The sequence below is a fragment of the Aulostomus chinensis genome, chromosome 12 (genome assembly GCF_037954235.1).
Source record: "Aulostomus chinensis isolate RoL2024-O1b breed Wild chromosome 12, RoL_Achi_v1.0, whole genome shotgun sequence".
In the NCBI taxonomy this organism is placed as follows: Eukaryota; Metazoa; Chordata; class Actinopteri; order Syngnathiformes; family Aulostomidae; genus Aulostomus; species Aulostomus chinensis.
Genome location: NC_141331.1, coordinates 16,418,372 through 16,435,143, shown reverse-complemented (window position 1 = coordinate 16,435,143; position 16,772 = coordinate 16,418,372). Strand labels below are relative to the sequence as shown.

Genomic DNA, 16,772 nt, shown 5'->3' with positions numbered 1-16,772 from the left:
TTGGAATAAGGTTCCTTTTTGACTGAAATTCATACAGTACATTCAGTTATGCACCTTTTGTATAAAGCAGTTTTTCATATGTTGATCTGTTTTGTTTTTGTTTTTTTTTCAATTTTAACATTATACACATTTTCTCTTTCTTTTTTGGTGTCAAATATTATGTGGATGGGTACAGTTGCTACGGAGTGAGATGTGATGAGTTATAAATGTGTTTTGGTATGATATGATATGATACACTTTGTTGTCTCCTTGGGGAAATTTGTCTTGGACTCCATTGCTGACAGAGTCTGCTGCTCTTACAGTAGAAAACAATGAATGGACAAAACAAGCAACAACCCAGCTCGAGACAAATGTATACATAAAAGATAGAATTTAAAAGCACAGTTTCATGGTATTAAACTGTGTCTTTATATATTAGTTACAATTACACTCAAAGGAATGAAAGTAAGGAAGGAGGAATGCAGATAAGCCAGAACAGAGGAGAATTTCTGTCTGGTTTTCTGCTTTTTAATATGAATACTATAGATTGACAAATATACAGAATATAATGTCAGCACTTATACAGTGTCACAGAATTTCATAATACTGGACCACAATAACCCTACGGTTGTAACCTACTTTGCCTTTTATCGAAACTTGGCTTTATTTTTCAAATCTCCCAGCTATTTATCTTAAACATTAAACTTGTCACATTTGTATTTACACAGAGAGTCAATGTTTACATCAGTGTTTGTGTTTGTGAGCATGCAAAACAGTTGGTCTTTAAAGTAAACATGGAAGGTGAGGAAGAGACACATGAAACTGTAGAACAATATAACTGGTTGTCTAATAAGTCTCTACGGAGTTGTTTACTATCTCTGCTAAAGAGGTGATGTTTATGATGCCGTTTGTCCGTCAGCAGGATAATAGAGAAAAAAACAATAGGGTCTTCACCAGACGTTCCCTCTGGCTCAGGCCCTAAATATGAGGTCATTTAACTTGGTGGAGAGGTGTATGATGGGCTAAGGAAGAGCTCGTTCTCTGTTACAGCCAGATCCATTTCTGATTTATCATTTGTACATCACACCAGCAAATGGTATTTGTACTACTTTGCTGCACTCGTCTGGCCCTACATGCGAAATCCAAACATTAACAGATTTCCTCTCCTGCTTGCTCCACTTAACAGCCACCCACTCAAACATGCACAGAGATGTGAGAGCCTGCTCACCACTGCTGGTTTTACACTGGGTTTAGCTCACCTTTGTCCAGTGCCCTCTCGTGAATGATTCTGCCGAATTCTCACTTTTGGGCCAGTGTGTAACCCAGTTCCTCTGCACTCACTCTCTCTCAGGCCCTGCAGAGTAACCTTCGCTACTCCCTCCTGCCCAAAAGGCTGATCATTGGGAAGCGTCTGGCCCAGTGCCTGCACCCGGCCCTACCCAGCGGAGTGCATCTCAAGGCTCTAGAGACCTATGAGGTCATTTTCAAAATCATTGGAACAAAATGGCTGGCCAAGGATCTGTTCATTTACAGGTGAAGAATCTGATGTGGTTAACCGCTTCAGGAAAAGAGCAGGACTGATCCCATGAGCACTGTTTTATGCTGTAACTTGTCTGCACCTATTTTTAGCTCAGGATTGTTCCCACTGTTGGGCCATGCTGCCATAGCAGTGAAGCCTGTCCTGCTGACACTCTACGAGCGCTACTATCTCCCACTGCAGAGGGCTTTGCTGCCCAGTCTTCAGGCTTTCATAACAGGACTTCTGCCAGGTCTTGAGGAGGGACTGGAGGTCAATGACAGGTACACATATATGTTTTTGTGAAGAGAAAGCAGCACCTTAATTCATCTCAAACCTCGTTTTTAAGTTCAGAATTCAGAATACCTTTTCTCTTCTCTCTCTCTCTCCAGGACTGATGCCTTGCTGCTTAAACTGTCTCTGCTGGTGGGCCAGCAGGTCTTTTATGGAGCCCTGTGGGGCAGTATACTGGTCAGCCCCATGGTGCGACTGCCGGCCTCTGTCTTTATAGTCACACACTTTGACCGCATGGTGCCCCTGCAACAACAAAAAGACATGCTGGGCTACAACCATCACTTGGTGGTGAGTGTCTCACTAAGCCCTAGAGAACATTAACGTATCACATTGTGGATATTTTTAAAAATCGTGTTTAGTTCAGTTCTTAGTTTGTACCATCTACATGTTTCGTCTTCCATCTGCTTCCAGGTGAAGTCAGTTTGTCTGTCTTTGCAAGACTCCAACGTTCTGGTGCAGAGGAACATGCTTGAAATTCTGCTCTTCTTCTTTCCCTTTGCTACTTGCCTGGTAGGTAGATGCATTAGCACACTTCAAATTTTTTCTGGACATTTTCCAAATGTTCCTAAATATTTCTGTATGCCTGGTACAGTATCTCTTTTACATTAAACTTTCATCATTACCTTCCCATCTGTATTTTGGTTTAGGACCCAGCAGAGGCCAGTATTTCTATGAGCGTGGAGGACATGACCTCAGTGGTGACTGCAGCTTTACTCACACTTCTCCGCAGAGACATGTCTCTCAACAGACGTCTCTACGCCTGGCTCCTAGGTGCTCAGCACAAGAATACATCTGACTGATGGATCACAAGTCAGGTACCAAACCACTCTTAGCGTTTGGTTGCTAATGTTTATCTTTTGCACGTGTGATTGTTTTACCAGGCACAGACATAAAAGGAGAAATGATGGCTCCACATCCAACTCTGTCCACAACTGCAGAGGAGCACACATCATTTTACTTCAACACCTACTCCAGAGATTTCATTGTGCAGGTAACTCAAGCATTATTTTGCTCCTATGCTAACCAAATGAAGGAACATTGAAAAAAAAAAACATACTTATATGTATGGTTTCAATTCAGAACCCTGAATAGTTAAAGGAATATTGTGGAAGAAGAGGCTTCTGCTAATGTCTTTTGTAGAACATGGTTGGATTATCAACACTGGCTTGCTTAACCTAGCATATAGACAGGAAGCATGTGAAACGGCTCACTTGGTTCTGTCCTAAGGTCACAAAATCCATCACATAAGCTTAACAATTACGTCATAGTATCTCATTGCTTTAATCTGTTCAAAAACATGGTTTTACAGAGCTCGTGAGGGACTATTTCTTGACTAGGAGTTATAACCTCTATTAATCTTTCAGAGGAAAAAAAAGCGTATTTTCCAAAATGTCTACAACTAACGTGAAATTAAAAGTGAATATTCTAAGAAAATAAATTATTAAACACAGTACATTTTATGGTAGAGGGCATATAGCATCTGACATCTTAGTCATTTGAGCCTTTTTGAGCAGTGCATCAGTGTTTTGTGTCTCGTGTTTTTTTCACCCTCTCACCTGTTTGTGCCTGTGACTTCAGGCTCTGATTAACATCCTCAAACAATGGGATGTGGAGAGCAAACCAGAGAATGTGACTGGATACCTCAGGCCGTTCCGCATCATCATGAGCCTACTGGATAAACCAGAGATAGGTAGGCAGCCGTGAAAAGTGCCCTACACATGAAAAACACTGAATTATTAATCTGATGCTCTTTGCTAGCGTCTAACCCTGTTTTGTTTTGATGTTGCTGCTCAGGTCCAGCAGTTTTGAACAGTGTGCTGTTGGAGGTGGTCCGAGCTTTTTACCGCTACTGTCGTGAGATGCTGGGGGAGGAAACCATAGCTAGCTCAGGGCTCTCAGGCAACCAGCTAGCCAGGTGAGGAGTCAGCTGATAGAACTGATGCAGCTGTATACAGGTTTAGCTTAACACTTTAAGGTGTGAAATGTTTCATATATCTTGTCAAACAGCAGGATAAAAGAAAATAAGAATGCATCAGAAATCATAAAGACGGTGAACATGCTGGTGAGCTCCATGAACAGTGAATACCTGTGGGAGTACATGACCCGACGCTTCTGCTCCTCTCTCAGGTACAAAGGAAATGCTGAGACATAGAATCTTTTATTATGATTATCGCTCAAATTAGAATTTAAACTTCTCAGATGTTGGCTATATACAATATATTGCACTAAATCAGAATAATAGAAGGCCATAGAGAACCAGAGGCCATCCACACTGTTCAGCAGCATCACAACGACACTATTACAGCAAGCAGTTGTGGTATTGTGTGTTCCTACATTCCATGTTAACCCTCAAATATCAGTTGTCAAAGATTTTATATTTTTATTTGATTTGACTGTATAGCATCAAAGATGACCCACCAACTCCTCCCCAGGAAGACCTCAGTCATCCTGCCCCCTCTGCTCCAGAGGTTTCTGGTCTCATCATCTTTCTGCTAGATGTTCTTCCTCTGGTAATCAACTAAAACACTCCCATAACACCAAGTAGCTGCAGTTAAACTTCTACCATAAAGTGGCATCTACTTCAGATCTAGAACAAACATGTGCTTTTAATTCTAAAAAAACAGAAAGAAATATTAAAGAAGTATATAAGTCAAACACCAAATTGGTATAAAAAATGATATTTTTATGTCCATCTGTGGTCTCCCATAGGAGCTCCATGCTGATATCCAATCCCAGTTTCTCCCTGAGATGCTGGGCACCATGCTGTGGACCCTATGCCACCACATGGCCTCGATCAGCCTGGAGGACATCACACAAGGCTTGTGCGCATGCTTCAAGGTCCTGAGTAAGATCCAGATGCCTGTAGCTTTTATGGACGTTGAGACGGGGGCACACACAGAGGAGATGGAGCTACAGGCACCAGAGGAGGAAGGCAGGAACACTCAGGTTAGACCTTTCTAGGTCTTTGAAGATTGATCTGAGTCGTTGTTAACCAATGAAGGTTGAATCAAGGGTAAAAGCACTTGGTTGTAGTACTTGAATGCATTTCATTTCAAAAGTGGTATCAGTGACATTCATAAGAAGAAACAGAGGTGTAAAGTCTATTCAAATCCCTTAACAGGTTTGCTATTGGTTAACCCCTCACATTAGGCTCCATGTCTGCTACTGAAAAAGTTATTTGCAGACATGCCCAATCAGAGGGTAGCACCATGTAGCATTTTGCCCTCTACTGACCATCAAAGAGCATCATCTGGCCAGAGCCCAGGACGCAGGACTGGATGATGTAACTTTAGGAACGTGAACTCCAGATGGTGACAGAGCATCACTACTGATCCAAGTCTCAAAGTGATTAAGGGAGATAAGCAGCACAGCCAAGGGGGCTTTATGGGGGAGTGGATTGATAGAATGCCACCCCCTAATAGGGTGTGAGTGCAAAGATCTTTCCTGGGTGCTGAAGTGGAGACTTGCTTGAAGAGTTATTGAGGCAGAGCACATATACTGAAGAAACTGAAGAACTTAGATGTGACGAGAAATGTCTTCAGGTATCAGCAGCCAAGTCTGTTTTTCCTTGATTCAGCCAACCTTGGACATCCGGTATGGTTTATTTTGATGTTTTGATGATATTTTTGGGTTTGTCTTCCTTCTTATTCTATGTAGGACCTGGAGAAGGGTGGCGAGAAAGATGGCAGCATTGGTCAGGTTAATGGTCACCCTGGAAGTGAAGATCTGAACAGAGATGAAGGAGAAGAGACAGAGCCTGCCAACGGTGTCTACCCAACACTCAGATCAGAAGACAGTGGACTGGGGATCAGCGCCTCACCATCAGAGCAGCATCTCCCAGCAGACATGGGAACTAAGGGAAATGGGATGTACAAAGAAGGTGAAAGGGTGTGGAGAAGAGGAGGCAGTGTTGACACCATGACCCAATGTCTGCAAGACATCCTGGCCTTCATAACCACAAGGTAAATTCTTGAGCCTATTAAGTCATCACTGTGACCTCTTTATGGGCCGCTTTTTCAGCTTTGTTATCTTTATTGTCTCCCTCCTCACCTGTTTTTCAGATACCTCTTAGTGCAGGTGGAAGATGTCGGGGGACCAGAAGAGGAGCCTCATCCAGATCTACCTGCTGCTCCGGTGGATCAGAGGACTTCCAAGATGGGCATAGGAGGACAGGAAATTAAAGACAAACTGACCGAACTGTTCACTCCAAAAAAATCCCGGCCTGCATGTGATGCTCAGCTCTTGGCAGCTCCGGTAGAAAAGAAAAAACAGCAGGGGCACCTGGACTGGGCGGCTGGCTACATGCCCCGTGGTAGGGCAGAGATCTCAGAGGCTTGTCGACATGCTTTCACCGGGACCTGCCACCTGCTGCTGGAATGCACCACCCTCCCCATCTACCTAAGTGAAGAGGAGGCTCTGGCTCTCCATACTGATATGTTTGGTCAGACAGGTTGGTACACAGTTGAATAATACTCACACACACTTTAACACGCATTTAAGTAATAAGGTGTTTCTTTTAAATTTAGGCAATGACGTGGACAGACTGCCAATTTGGCTGAGATCCTTGATGATACTGTGCTGCATGTCAAGGGACTACAACATCCAGCACACTGCTGTAGCCTCTCTGTTGGAGCTCATCAACCACTCCCAGTCCTTAGCACTGGTCATCCAGGACAAGCACAGACGCTACCAGACCTCCGAGTCTAACCCGCTGAGTGGGCGGCTGCAGATGGTCACTGTGCCTCCCATCTACCCTGCCTTACTTCATGCTATAGAGGAGTCAACAGATTTCTATCAGGTGAGGTTTCCTAAGTTGTTTGGGTTTCTGCTGTTATTAGTAAGGGACTAATTTTTTTTTTTTTTTTTGACCAGAGGGTTTCCCAAGTGCTTTGGGGCCAGCTGGATACTGAGCGTAAAGAGCAGCACACTTCTTGTGTGGAACTCTTTTACCGGCTTCACTGTTTGGCTCCATCAGCATCCATCTGTGAAGATATTATCTGTCAGGCTCTATTGCACAAAGACAAAGTGAGTATAACTGAGTACATGCTGAGCCACATGTTATTTTCCTGCTTTGTATTTCCCTGAGCTCTATCTTTTGTCTTCGTGTGGCTCAGGCTGTTAGACTGGAAGCTCTTCACCGCTTCACAGTTCTGTGGCACCTGAACCGGGAGCTCCACACCAACAGGACCATGTCGCTCAATCGCTCCTTTGACCGGTTAGTACAAAGTAAAACATAATGAGACAAACAGAGGGTAAAAGTCTTTAATTTGGCTTCTTGGTAATATCTTGTCTTACTAGGGTTAGATCATCACCCCGATGTGTCAGTGTTTTTCCTTTTTTTTATCATTCTGCAACACACTTATACAAAGCTGGCATTTTAAACACTCAGAAACTTTCAAGATGAAGTAATGACAACAAAACAAAGCCAATGCTGATGAAATGATTTCAAGAAAATGCTTGTTTTGCTAGTGAAGCTAATTATAAGATGCTCAAAAATAGACATTTGTAAGAGAAAAAACTCTTTTTGTTTAACTGACAACATTTGCCGTATAAAATGTACAATGATTGTGGTTTTGCCCACCTAGTGGTAAGATGTATCACTTCTTTTAGTTTCTGGATTGTTATGAGTGTTATAGCCTCTGGTTTGTGACTGGAGGAGTGTCCATGGCTGTCATGGATTTTCACCCCTTTGATCACGTGTGCTGAATGTGAATTGTGTCTCTCTTAGGTCCCTGTGTGTTGTGGTGGACAGTCTAAGCTGTACAGATAGCTCAATAAGTGCAGCAGCTCAGTGCTGGTTGGTCAGGGCTCTGTCCCTCAATGATGTCATCCGGATCTTGGAACCAATTCTATTGTTGCTGCTTCACCCTTCCACTCAGCGTTGCTCCATTCAGACCATCAAACAAAATCTCACCGCCGGTAAGTTCCTTTATGTTTTATTGAGGGAATTCAGTTTGATTTTAAAATTTCAAAGATTTCTTTGGGCTGTGTTATGTCATATTAATATGTTTTTCTTTTGTTTGTTTGTTTGTTTTAAAGACAACCTAAAGGTTCTAAGCAATAGAAGTCGCACCTTCTCAAAAACCTGTGAGTCATCTGCCTGTTCCATGGCCACAGAGGTCCCTACTCTGAACCTCCTGAACATTGTGGACCGTGAATCTCTGTGGGCAGAGTTGGACAGTTGTCCAGAGATGTCAAAACTAGCCGACACTTTGGTAGTATCCAGGAGTGAGAGTGAAGAGACAGAAGAGGATGATGGAGAGGAGGAGGAGGTCAAGAGTGAACACACAGAGTCTGCAGACACCAGTGGCGCCCAAGTATCCACAGAGAACTCCAGCTCCGGTTCTGGACCCTACCGCTGCTTAGATGATGGATGTATCGTCAACGGCCTACGGAGGGTAGAGTCTGAGCACACACAGGCATCTGATTCTCTCTCAAGCGATGAGGAAGAGGATCTAGAGTTGGAGGCTTTGACTAAATCCCGCCTTTTAAAACAGGAGCGTGAGAAGAAAGAGGCCATCAAATCTCTGTTCCGTCATGTGCTGCTCTATCCTGTGGCAGGCGGCTGGCGCCATCTCCTCCAAGGCCTGGCACTGCTAGATGGCCTGCTGAGGAGCAGTGCTCAGTGCCCCCTGGTGGAAGCTCTCTCCTCCACCTCCTTAGACACCAGCTCTGCAGCACATTTAAACCTGGTCTCCAACCTCTTACAGCGCCACCAACAGGCTCAGGATGGCAAGGGCTTCTATGGCACTTTGCTTTCCCCTTCCTCCTTGCCCTCTGTACCTCCGTCACTGCTCATTGAACTGCTTGTGTCCCTGTGCCTGCATATACTCTGCTCTCATTACCCATCATACCTGAGTTTAGGTCCTCATGACTTGCAGGGGAACACAGAGGTTCAGGTGAAGAGTGTGGGGGTGCTGACCCGGTTGGTGAACCAGCTTATCTGCATAGCACATGGACAGGAGGGCAATGGGCCCCGTCTGGAGCCCATCCGTAGACTCCTGACAGGATGTAAAGTGCAGCAATATGCTCTCCTTACTCTGTCTGCATCTATGTATATAACCCAGAGGGGAACAGAAAAGGTATCAACCAGGAGCACAGAGCTGCTGGATGAGGAGGGGGGCCTGTCAGAGGAGAGCCTTGTTATTGTTGGAATAGGGGGTGGACAGGAGCAGTACCCCCTACAAATGGAATTACTTAAACTCATCCAGGCTCTCATCGTCCTGGAACATCATGTGTGGCCTGGTGGGGCTATCTCTGCAGCTTCACCTGGAGGGGGGTCTGGCCAGTCCGGGGAGTGTCGTGAATCCCAGGCCAGCAGCACCCCCCTGGCTCGCGAGTGGCAAACCGCTGTCCTTTTCCAGCAGTCCATCAAGGCAGCCCAGTATGTTCAAAGCCATCCCATCACAGCCCAAGGAATGTTTGTTTCAGCTGCAGCCAGGGCTCTTCAGCCGCAGTACGGCTATGCTATGCACCCCCACTGGGTGACACTGCTGTGCTCCTCTCTGCCCTACTTGGGGCGCTCAGTGTGCATCATTGTGGCCCCGCTCATCAATCAAATATGCAAGAACCTGGACGAACTGGTCAAGCATTATGATCATGATGGAGGAAAGATGAGTCAGAGGTAAACTGAGCTCCACTGGAAACAAACGCTATTGCTTTTCTGTGCACTGAGTGTTGATCATGATGATTTATGAACATAGAATTGATTCCAAACAATATACCTATTTTAATTAAATTCTGTGGAAAGTGCATAAACTGGATATGTGACGAATATCAACAAATCTTATTATCAGCCTCAGCAATCCCGTCCGACTCGAGGTTCTAAAGGATGTTTTGTGGAGGACGTATCATTACTTCATATTAAATAGCAGATTTATGTTTGTCTTTTGATCAGCATAAGTGGAACCAGGGAAAACATACCCCCTGACTATCCTCTAACTCTGCTAGAAGGCTTGACCACTATTACTCACTACTGTCTACTGGACAACAAGAGGGTGAGCAAAAAATCCCACACAAACATGCAGATATGTACATCTTCTGTCCTTCTTGTATCCATGAGACCGTAAATGCGAACTCTCTTGTCTCTCTATCAGTCTCTGGCCACCTTTGATCCTGTGGATGTCCGTAATGCACGCAGTGCCGTAATTGAGGCGCTGCCGCACATGCTCAGCAGTATGGCGTTGTTATGGGGAGTGATCATGAAAGAAGAGTTTCAGAGGCGGGCAGCCGACACTGCACAAAGCAACAAACATGTGTCTACTTCTGTCTACTTTAAAAGCACCAAGGTGTGTGTCACAGTGATATATGCAAATGTTTAGTGTGTGTGTGTGTGTGTGTGTGTTAAGTGTGTAAGTTAGAAGTGAAACAGTTCCCAAAATCCATGGTTCAGTTCGTATCATGGTTTTTAGGGTCATGGTTTATGGTTTGGCTTGGTTTGTTGTTGTAGTAAAATACATATTATTATAATATTTCTTCTAATTTGCCATAGTACACATAACATTTTAGCATTTTTAATATAGTTGCATTTCTAACAATTTACTAAATAATGCTTTGTCACTTATTGTGCTATTAAGAAAAAGAAGATAGGCCTCAATCAATTTCATTTGCAAATGAGGCAAGAAAAATAGTCAAAGAATAATCATAAACATTTTTTTATTTCTTTTAAAAATGTCTCTTAAAAGTCAGCTAACTTTGGGCCTGACACTACAGAGACCAGCAGAGGGGATTCACTGAAGGAATCTCCTCATTATCTTCTATTTCTGAAGGAGAAATACGACTCTACATTCACAGGGAACTATCTGACAGTTCTTTGAAGGTGGAATTAATGTACTATCCCTGCATGTGGGAGTGAACAGATACACAAAATCCATTCGTTTCCCTGTGAAGCCAAAAAATTAGAGTTTGTATGCGTGTTAAGCCTTGGGTCATATAATGAACAGTTCGATATGACATCTCTAATTAGCATGGAAGCTTAAATCATTTAATGGCATGTGCATGTGTAGGTTCTGAGGCAGCGGATATTGGAGTTCTTGGTTCCTCTGACTGGGCAGTATGGAGTTCCATTCATGGCATCAATGGGAGCAGCGTGGAGCAGCAGGCGGAGTAAGAGGAGGCACAAAAACAATGTAAGAACTCGGTGGAAAAAACAAAGAACACTGTAACTTTTTTTTTTTTAAACCTTAAAAAGACTTGTGTGTCATGGTACCTGTGTCTTGTTTAGGTTTTACCAGTGGCCAGCGAATCTCGTCTAACCATTGTGGATCTGGTGAAATCACTGAACACTTTGCACACTGATACCATCCTGCAGTTGGTAAAAGAAGTTGTCAAAAAACCACATCAGCTCAAAGGAGACCAGGTACAGAAATGTACATTCATGAAATGCACCTATACTCAGAGCTTTAATTGTGGAGATTTATTTGTACTCATTTCTGTAACCGTTTCTTCCTCATTAGAAGTCAACCCTGGTAGATATTCCAATGTTGCAGTTCATTTATGCCTACATCAAAAGGTAAGTAGCGACATGGATGAACTCAGATTTGATAAGGTGATTTAGTAGATGCTCTCTTTTCTAATTATCTCTCATATGCAGCATTTCAGCTCAAGCCCTGCAGGAAAACATCGCGCCTCTCCTCAGTCTTTTACGGGAGTCGGTGCAGCTCAACTTGGCTCCGCCTGGTCACTTCTTACTACTGGGGTTGGTTTTTACACTCGCAGTCTCTTAGCACTGTGAATAGTATTGGTAATACTTCTACATTAAAGGATATGCTGGTGCATTGCTCACACCAACCATATAAATGCATACATCTCAAGATAAGTCAAGAATATACGGTAATGGTCATTTTCATGAAGTTTAGAAATAAAGAATGAATTGCTTTAAATTGTTTCTTTTATTTGAAATAGGGTTTCCATGCATACATTACCGGTAGTTAATTTTCTTTGGTATAACAATTCATATTTTGCAGAATCCTAAATGATGTTGTCAATAGACTCCCCAACATGGACAATAAGAGGGATACCAGAGATCTGCAGGTACGAGGACACTTGTGCATGTTTTATCACTGGATTTAGAAAGTGTGTGTCTGCGTGTGTGTATACACTTGTGTTGGTATGTGTGGTGATATTGGCGATGGAATTATTGTGCAGGAGGTGACTCAGCGGATCCTGGAGGCTGTAGGTGGGATCGCAGGGTCGTCTCTCGAGCAGACCAGTTGGCTCAGCCGCAGCCTTGAGGTCAAAGTTCAGCCTCAGGTGTGCCCTGAAGCAGATGAATTTGATGACGCAGATGTGGATGGTGACCATCAAGGTAAGTATCAATGCCTCTGACAAATACTTACATGCTTGTCTTCAACTGCTACTTGTGCACTAATGTTCTTTTTCTTCTTCCTGCCTATTGATCTGTACGCTGGCCACAGCCCAAAGGAACTTTTTAGAGCAGTTAAAATAAGAAATATTCAAAGCTCAGCTTACTGATTCCCATTGAACTCATTATTTTGCTTTCTCAGAGTTGGTGGCTCAAGCTAGCGCCATGGTTTCCTCCTCAGCTCCCTCGGTCTACAGCGTGCAAGCCCTTGCACTCCTGGCTGAGGTAGGGTTTTAGGGTTTTCTCCATGTCTCGTGAGTGAGTGCTCAAATGTACGTGTGCTATCAATACTGTCTGACACACTGTCTCCCTGTGTAGATTTTGGCACCACTTCTTGACATGGTGTATCGCAGTGATGAGAAGGAGAAAGCAGTTCCTCTCATTTCTAGGCTCCTTTACTATGTTTTCCCTTACCTGAAGAACCACAGGTAATAACTGTTGCAGGCATCTCACTCGCTAGCATCTCTGGGCTCTTTGAACTTAAGGGACTTACCTACTTTACCTGCAGTGCCTACAACATGCCCAGCTTTGAGGCAGGTGCTCAGCTGCTGTGCAGTCTAAGTGGTTATGCCTACACCAAAAGGGCCTGGAGGAAAGAAGTCTTTGAGCTCTTCATGGACCCCCTCTTCTTCACCATGGATGCCTGCTGTGCACCAAGGTTAGTATATCTGATAAATATAGGATAGAAAACGCACACTGATACACTTTGTATGACAGATGAATTCATACCTTAGCGTTTATGACACAATCGCTGAGACATGATGAAGACAACCGAAATAAATGTCTACGGTGCAAAACAAAAGTAACTCCAAATAGTGAGAGATAATTCATTGGTTGCTAGGCTGAGTTTGGAGCAGCAGATAGGAAGCTCAGTAGCCACACAGCTGCTTCATTCCTGAAAACTAACAAGGAAATGACTCAGTTCATTTCTGAGAGAAGTTCCAAAGACACTACTGTTGTTCTTCCCCTCTTATTACATCATCTTATTCATGAGTTATGGGTTCCTCAAACCAGTCATGCATCTGGGTTGGAGGGGGAAGAGCTGACCTTTACTTATTCATTGGACAGGTATGTAATCATACTGCTCTATGTTCTCTTTAGTTGGAAATCCATAATTGACCACCTGCTGACTCATGAGAAGACCATGTTTAAAGACCTCATGAGTGAGTACAGCCTTTTGGAAATGTTTGTGATGCTGTACAGATTGCCAAAAAACAAAAAAAAACAACAACCAGGAACCACACAGTTTGTCTCTAGATCCAGTGATGATTTGATTTTGACAAAGCACTAAATTATCAGTGAATCTAGAGCATGTGAGATGGAGCAGAAGAAAGTTCCAATCATGCCTCTGGAAGTGAGTTCAATTGAAATTACAGGGGAATGTTTCTGCTTGTTTTTGCTGTTGTAATGCTGTATTTATTTGGGTTGTAGGCATGCAGAGTGGCTCCCTGAAACTGTTTGCTAATGTGGACCAGAAACCAATGCTGTTAAAGCGCCAGGCTTTTGCAATGTTCAGCGGAGAACTCGATCAGTATCATCTCTACCTGCCCCTTATCCAAGGTGCGGTGCCATGTCTGGATATATTTATTCCGAATAATACATTCAAAATAGATGATGATTAACAACCGCCGTCCTTCCAGAGCGTCTCACTGAGGCTTTACGCATGAACCCCAGCCCGGCTGTGTCAGCTCAGATGTTCCTGATGTTTCGTGTTCTCCTGTTGCGGATTTCATCCCAGCATCTGACATCTCTGTGGCCAATCATGGTCACAGAACTGGTAAGATCCCTTCTCCCAGTTCTCCTCTGATTGGTTTTATACATGGAGGCTGTACTTAATCAGAATTGTTTTCCAGATCCGCATATTTGCACGACTGGAGAAAGCTCTGCAGGAAGACAAAGATGTTTCAAAGTGCGTTGTTTGTTTGTTTGTTTTTTCATAAATTCCAAGTTATGATTCCAGATTCTGTTGTCAGTCATTTGAAATTCTTGTCTTTCTCTGTGTACCATCCAGGCTGGCGAAAGTAGTACGTGGAGCCCTTGACAGAACTGTGAGTTTCTCGCAGGCAGAGTTGGACATGTACCTATCAGCCAGCAAGTTTCTGGACACCTCGCTGGCTTTCCCTCCAGAAAAGATCCCAGTCTTTCAGATGTAAGACCTCAAACAAGGACATTAGTACGTCATTATGTTGAATAGTGGCATCCGTCATTTAGTGTGGGCTCTATTTTCCTTCCTTCCTTCCTTCCTTCCTTCCTTGTCTAGGTATCGCTGGGCGTTTGTTCCTGAGGTGGATGTGAACCGCTACAGTGGTCCAGAGACTGCTCTGATCGAGGGCGAGCAGGAATGCACGCCCCATGTTGTCAGAGTACTGGAGAGAATACAGCATCGATACGGAGTAAGAGTTCACCCCTCCTCTCTCTGACGCGTTCTCTCCTGAGTTTGTCCAGTGACGTCTGGGAACTATGACAGGGTTGAGACTTGTTGATCAGGTTCTGATCAGAAGAGGGAACGATGTTTGCTAGGACCTTTTCTCCTGATGCTGATTGGTTGCTGCTTCAGTGGTAACACAGCTAATTTACACCAAGTTAAACTCAACTTCATCTCATCGCTCTCGTCAACACCAAGGGATCTAATGCCCTTCGTCTCCAGCTTTCACTGAAATTTGATGACTCTTTATTTCCCTGAATTATTTTGCCTCTTACACAAAGCCCATGTGATTTAGATAATGATGTCATGGTGTCTGAGTGTACTCGCTGCATGACACTCAAAGATGGTTGTGTGTTACTGTGACTGAAGTTGCATCGTTCAAGTTGTATTTAATGACTCTGATGTCCTATCATGTTTTACAGACTCTAAATGGGCTGAGTGAGGAGTCGTCCACAGAGCGTCTGGAGTTCCCCCTCCTCACTCAGAGCTCCCTGTCCTCCATCACTCAGCTACTACCTTTCCTCCGTACCCTGTGTTGTTCCTTCCAGGGACCTCCTCTCTCCAGCAGCCCCCTGATGCCCCACTTCCCAGTAGCAGACTACCCTGCAGCCAGTTCAGATGTAGTCCTAAAGAAGCTGGAGCGCATCACTGAGCAGGAGTTCCTGGACTCCATGGAGAGTTAAAACATTTCATTAAGTAAATCCTCTTCTCAAGCTTTTAAAACCCTCTGGGAAAGACCCGCAGCTCCATGAGAGGAATATGTAAAACAGGCCCAACCAGCCGTAACGCTGTATTTGGAATGAGTAAATATAGAAATGCTTTGGGAGTCATTTTGGTAATGTTTTAACTGATCGCCACATAAATATGTAATGTATCTCTGAGGTGCTCTCACACTGATCTGTATTTGAAATTCCAAGGGATTGTGTGCTTGTTTTTTTTCCAGCGTTTATTTTACCAGCTTCAGTCAACTGTTTTTATGATGCAGACAAACATAATAATGAGCCATTCCAGTCAGGATGTTTTGTTTAACACAAAATAGAAGATTTCGACCTTATAAAGTATTATCAACATGTTCTTTTGACTTCAGAAACCACACCAGTCAACCACACTGCACACTCCCGTCATTGCTTGTGTTCCTCTGTCTGACTCAGAGAATGTCCAGACTGTATGTTGGGAGAAATTGTCTTTTTGATTGTTATTGCATTCATCATAATTGGACCTCACAGGCTCTGGTAAAGATTGTGTGTAATTTGTGGGAAACTCTAAAAAATGATGATGTTTATACCTCGCTAAACACATGCTTGCAACTTTTGGTGTTAAAGGGAAATTAGCCTTTCTAATTAGTTGTTCATGGATAGTTTTTACGATTACCTATTAACTTTTTTCCTCAGTATTGAATGTGCTAGTAATGATTAGATGTTTAAATTATTTTGGATGTTGAAAGGACCATGTTAAGATTTCAAATAATGGAAATAAGATTCATTAAATACGTTTAACCAGTTTGGTTCTGTAATATGTTGTGTGTTTGTTGCATGTGATGTGTCAAAACTGCTGTTTTCTTAAATTGCACGATTTCTTCCTTTTCATTCATTTTCTGTGATTGGAGTACATTTTCTTAAGTTGCAGAGCATTTTTTTTAGTTGCAGTGCTTTTGCTAAAGCTGCAGCGTATTCTCTTAAGTAGCACTGCACTTTCGGAACTGCGGTGCATTTTAAAAAATTGCATCGGGTTCTTAAGTTGCAATGCATTTTCTTTCGTTGGAATACATTCTTTTGAGCCGCAGTGCATTTTTTTAAAGTTGCATTGCAGTTTCTTAAATTGCGGTGCATTTTTTTTAATAGTTGTACTGACTTGTTTATATTTTTCACTGTATTTTAAGTGGAATTGCATTTTCTTAAGTTTCAGAGCATTTTCTGTTCTCTCCCTGTCCCATGCTTCCCAAGTTTGGGTCCAGTGGCTTCATCCTCTCCATTTTTACCGAGTGATTGGCATAAAAGTACAGTTAATGAAGCTCACTCTCATCCATGTTTTTATTTTTTTTTTGGTGAGAAATTATTGATGGTCCCTGATGTTTTCAATGAATGCGCTGTCTTAACTATTTTAGTGCAAAATCTGACAAAACATTTCATTAATTTCGTATCATCGAGCACACTGATGTTTTGGTTGCTGATGCCATGTCAACTGTTCATGTCATA

General features: G+C 43.1%; 1 protein-coding gene across 2 annotated transcripts in view; it reads left to right on the top strand.

Annotated features, from left to right (window-relative positions):
• dop1b (DOP1 leucine zipper like protein B) overlaps positions 1-16,138 on the top strand; it is a 22,156-nt gene extending 6,018 nt beyond the window's left edge. Inside the window, exons 3-38 of one of the 2 annotated variants that reach the window (XM_086220516.1) lie at positions 1,331-1,512; positions 1,609-1,779; positions 1,888-2,077; positions 2,201-2,299; positions 2,437-2,560; positions 2,671-2,780; positions 3,368-3,479; positions 3,584-3,704; positions 3,800-3,916; positions 4,191-4,299; positions 4,499-4,735; positions 5,447-5,751; positions 5,851-6,239; positions 6,316-6,587; positions 6,662-6,814; positions 6,904-7,004; positions 7,518-7,708; positions 7,829-9,413; positions 9,687-9,786; positions 9,886-10,077; positions 10,795-10,917; positions 11,013-11,147; positions 11,245-11,300; positions 11,382-11,486; positions 11,755-11,821; positions 11,936-12,095; positions 12,295-12,377; positions 12,471-12,580; positions 12,661-12,810; positions 13,254-13,315; positions 13,584-13,712; positions 13,793-13,929; positions 14,006-14,061; positions 14,164-14,301; positions 14,413-14,545; positions 15,000-16,138. In XM_086220516.1, coding sequence (XP_086076642.1) covers positions 1,331-1,512; positions 1,609-1,779; positions 1,888-2,077; positions 2,201-2,299; positions 2,437-2,560; positions 2,671-2,780; positions 3,368-3,479; positions 3,584-3,704; positions 3,800-3,916; positions 4,191-4,299; positions 4,499-4,735; positions 5,447-5,751; positions 5,851-6,239; positions 6,316-6,587; positions 6,662-6,814; positions 6,904-7,004; positions 7,518-7,708; positions 7,829-9,413; positions 9,687-9,786; positions 9,886-10,077; positions 10,795-10,917; positions 11,013-11,147; positions 11,245-11,300; positions 11,382-11,486; positions 11,755-11,821; positions 11,936-12,095; positions 12,295-12,377; positions 12,471-12,580; positions 12,661-12,810; positions 13,254-13,315; positions 13,584-13,712; positions 13,793-13,929; positions 14,006-14,061; positions 14,164-14,301; positions 14,413-14,545; positions 15,000-15,260 — 6,765 coding nt within the window. In that variant the 3' untranslated portion in view covers positions 15,261-16,138. Of the gene's footprint in view, positions 1-1,330; positions 1,513-1,608; positions 1,780-1,887; positions 2,078-2,200; positions 2,300-2,436; positions 2,561-2,670; positions 2,781-3,367; positions 3,480-3,583; positions 3,705-3,796; positions 3,917-4,190; positions 4,300-4,498; positions 4,736-5,446; positions 5,752-5,850; positions 6,240-6,315; positions 6,588-6,661; positions 6,815-6,903; positions 7,005-7,517; positions 7,709-7,828; positions 9,414-9,686; positions 9,787-9,885; positions 10,078-10,794; positions 10,918-11,012; positions 11,148-11,244; positions 11,301-11,381; positions 11,487-11,754; positions 11,822-11,935; positions 12,096-12,294; positions 12,378-12,470; positions 12,581-12,660; positions 12,811-13,253; positions 13,316-13,583; positions 13,713-13,792; positions 13,930-14,005; positions 14,062-14,163; positions 14,302-14,412; positions 14,546-14,999 lie in introns of both variants that reach the window. The other variant, XM_086220515.1, reaches the window with a different exon arrangement.
• Positions 16,139-16,772: the final 634 nt, after the last annotated feature.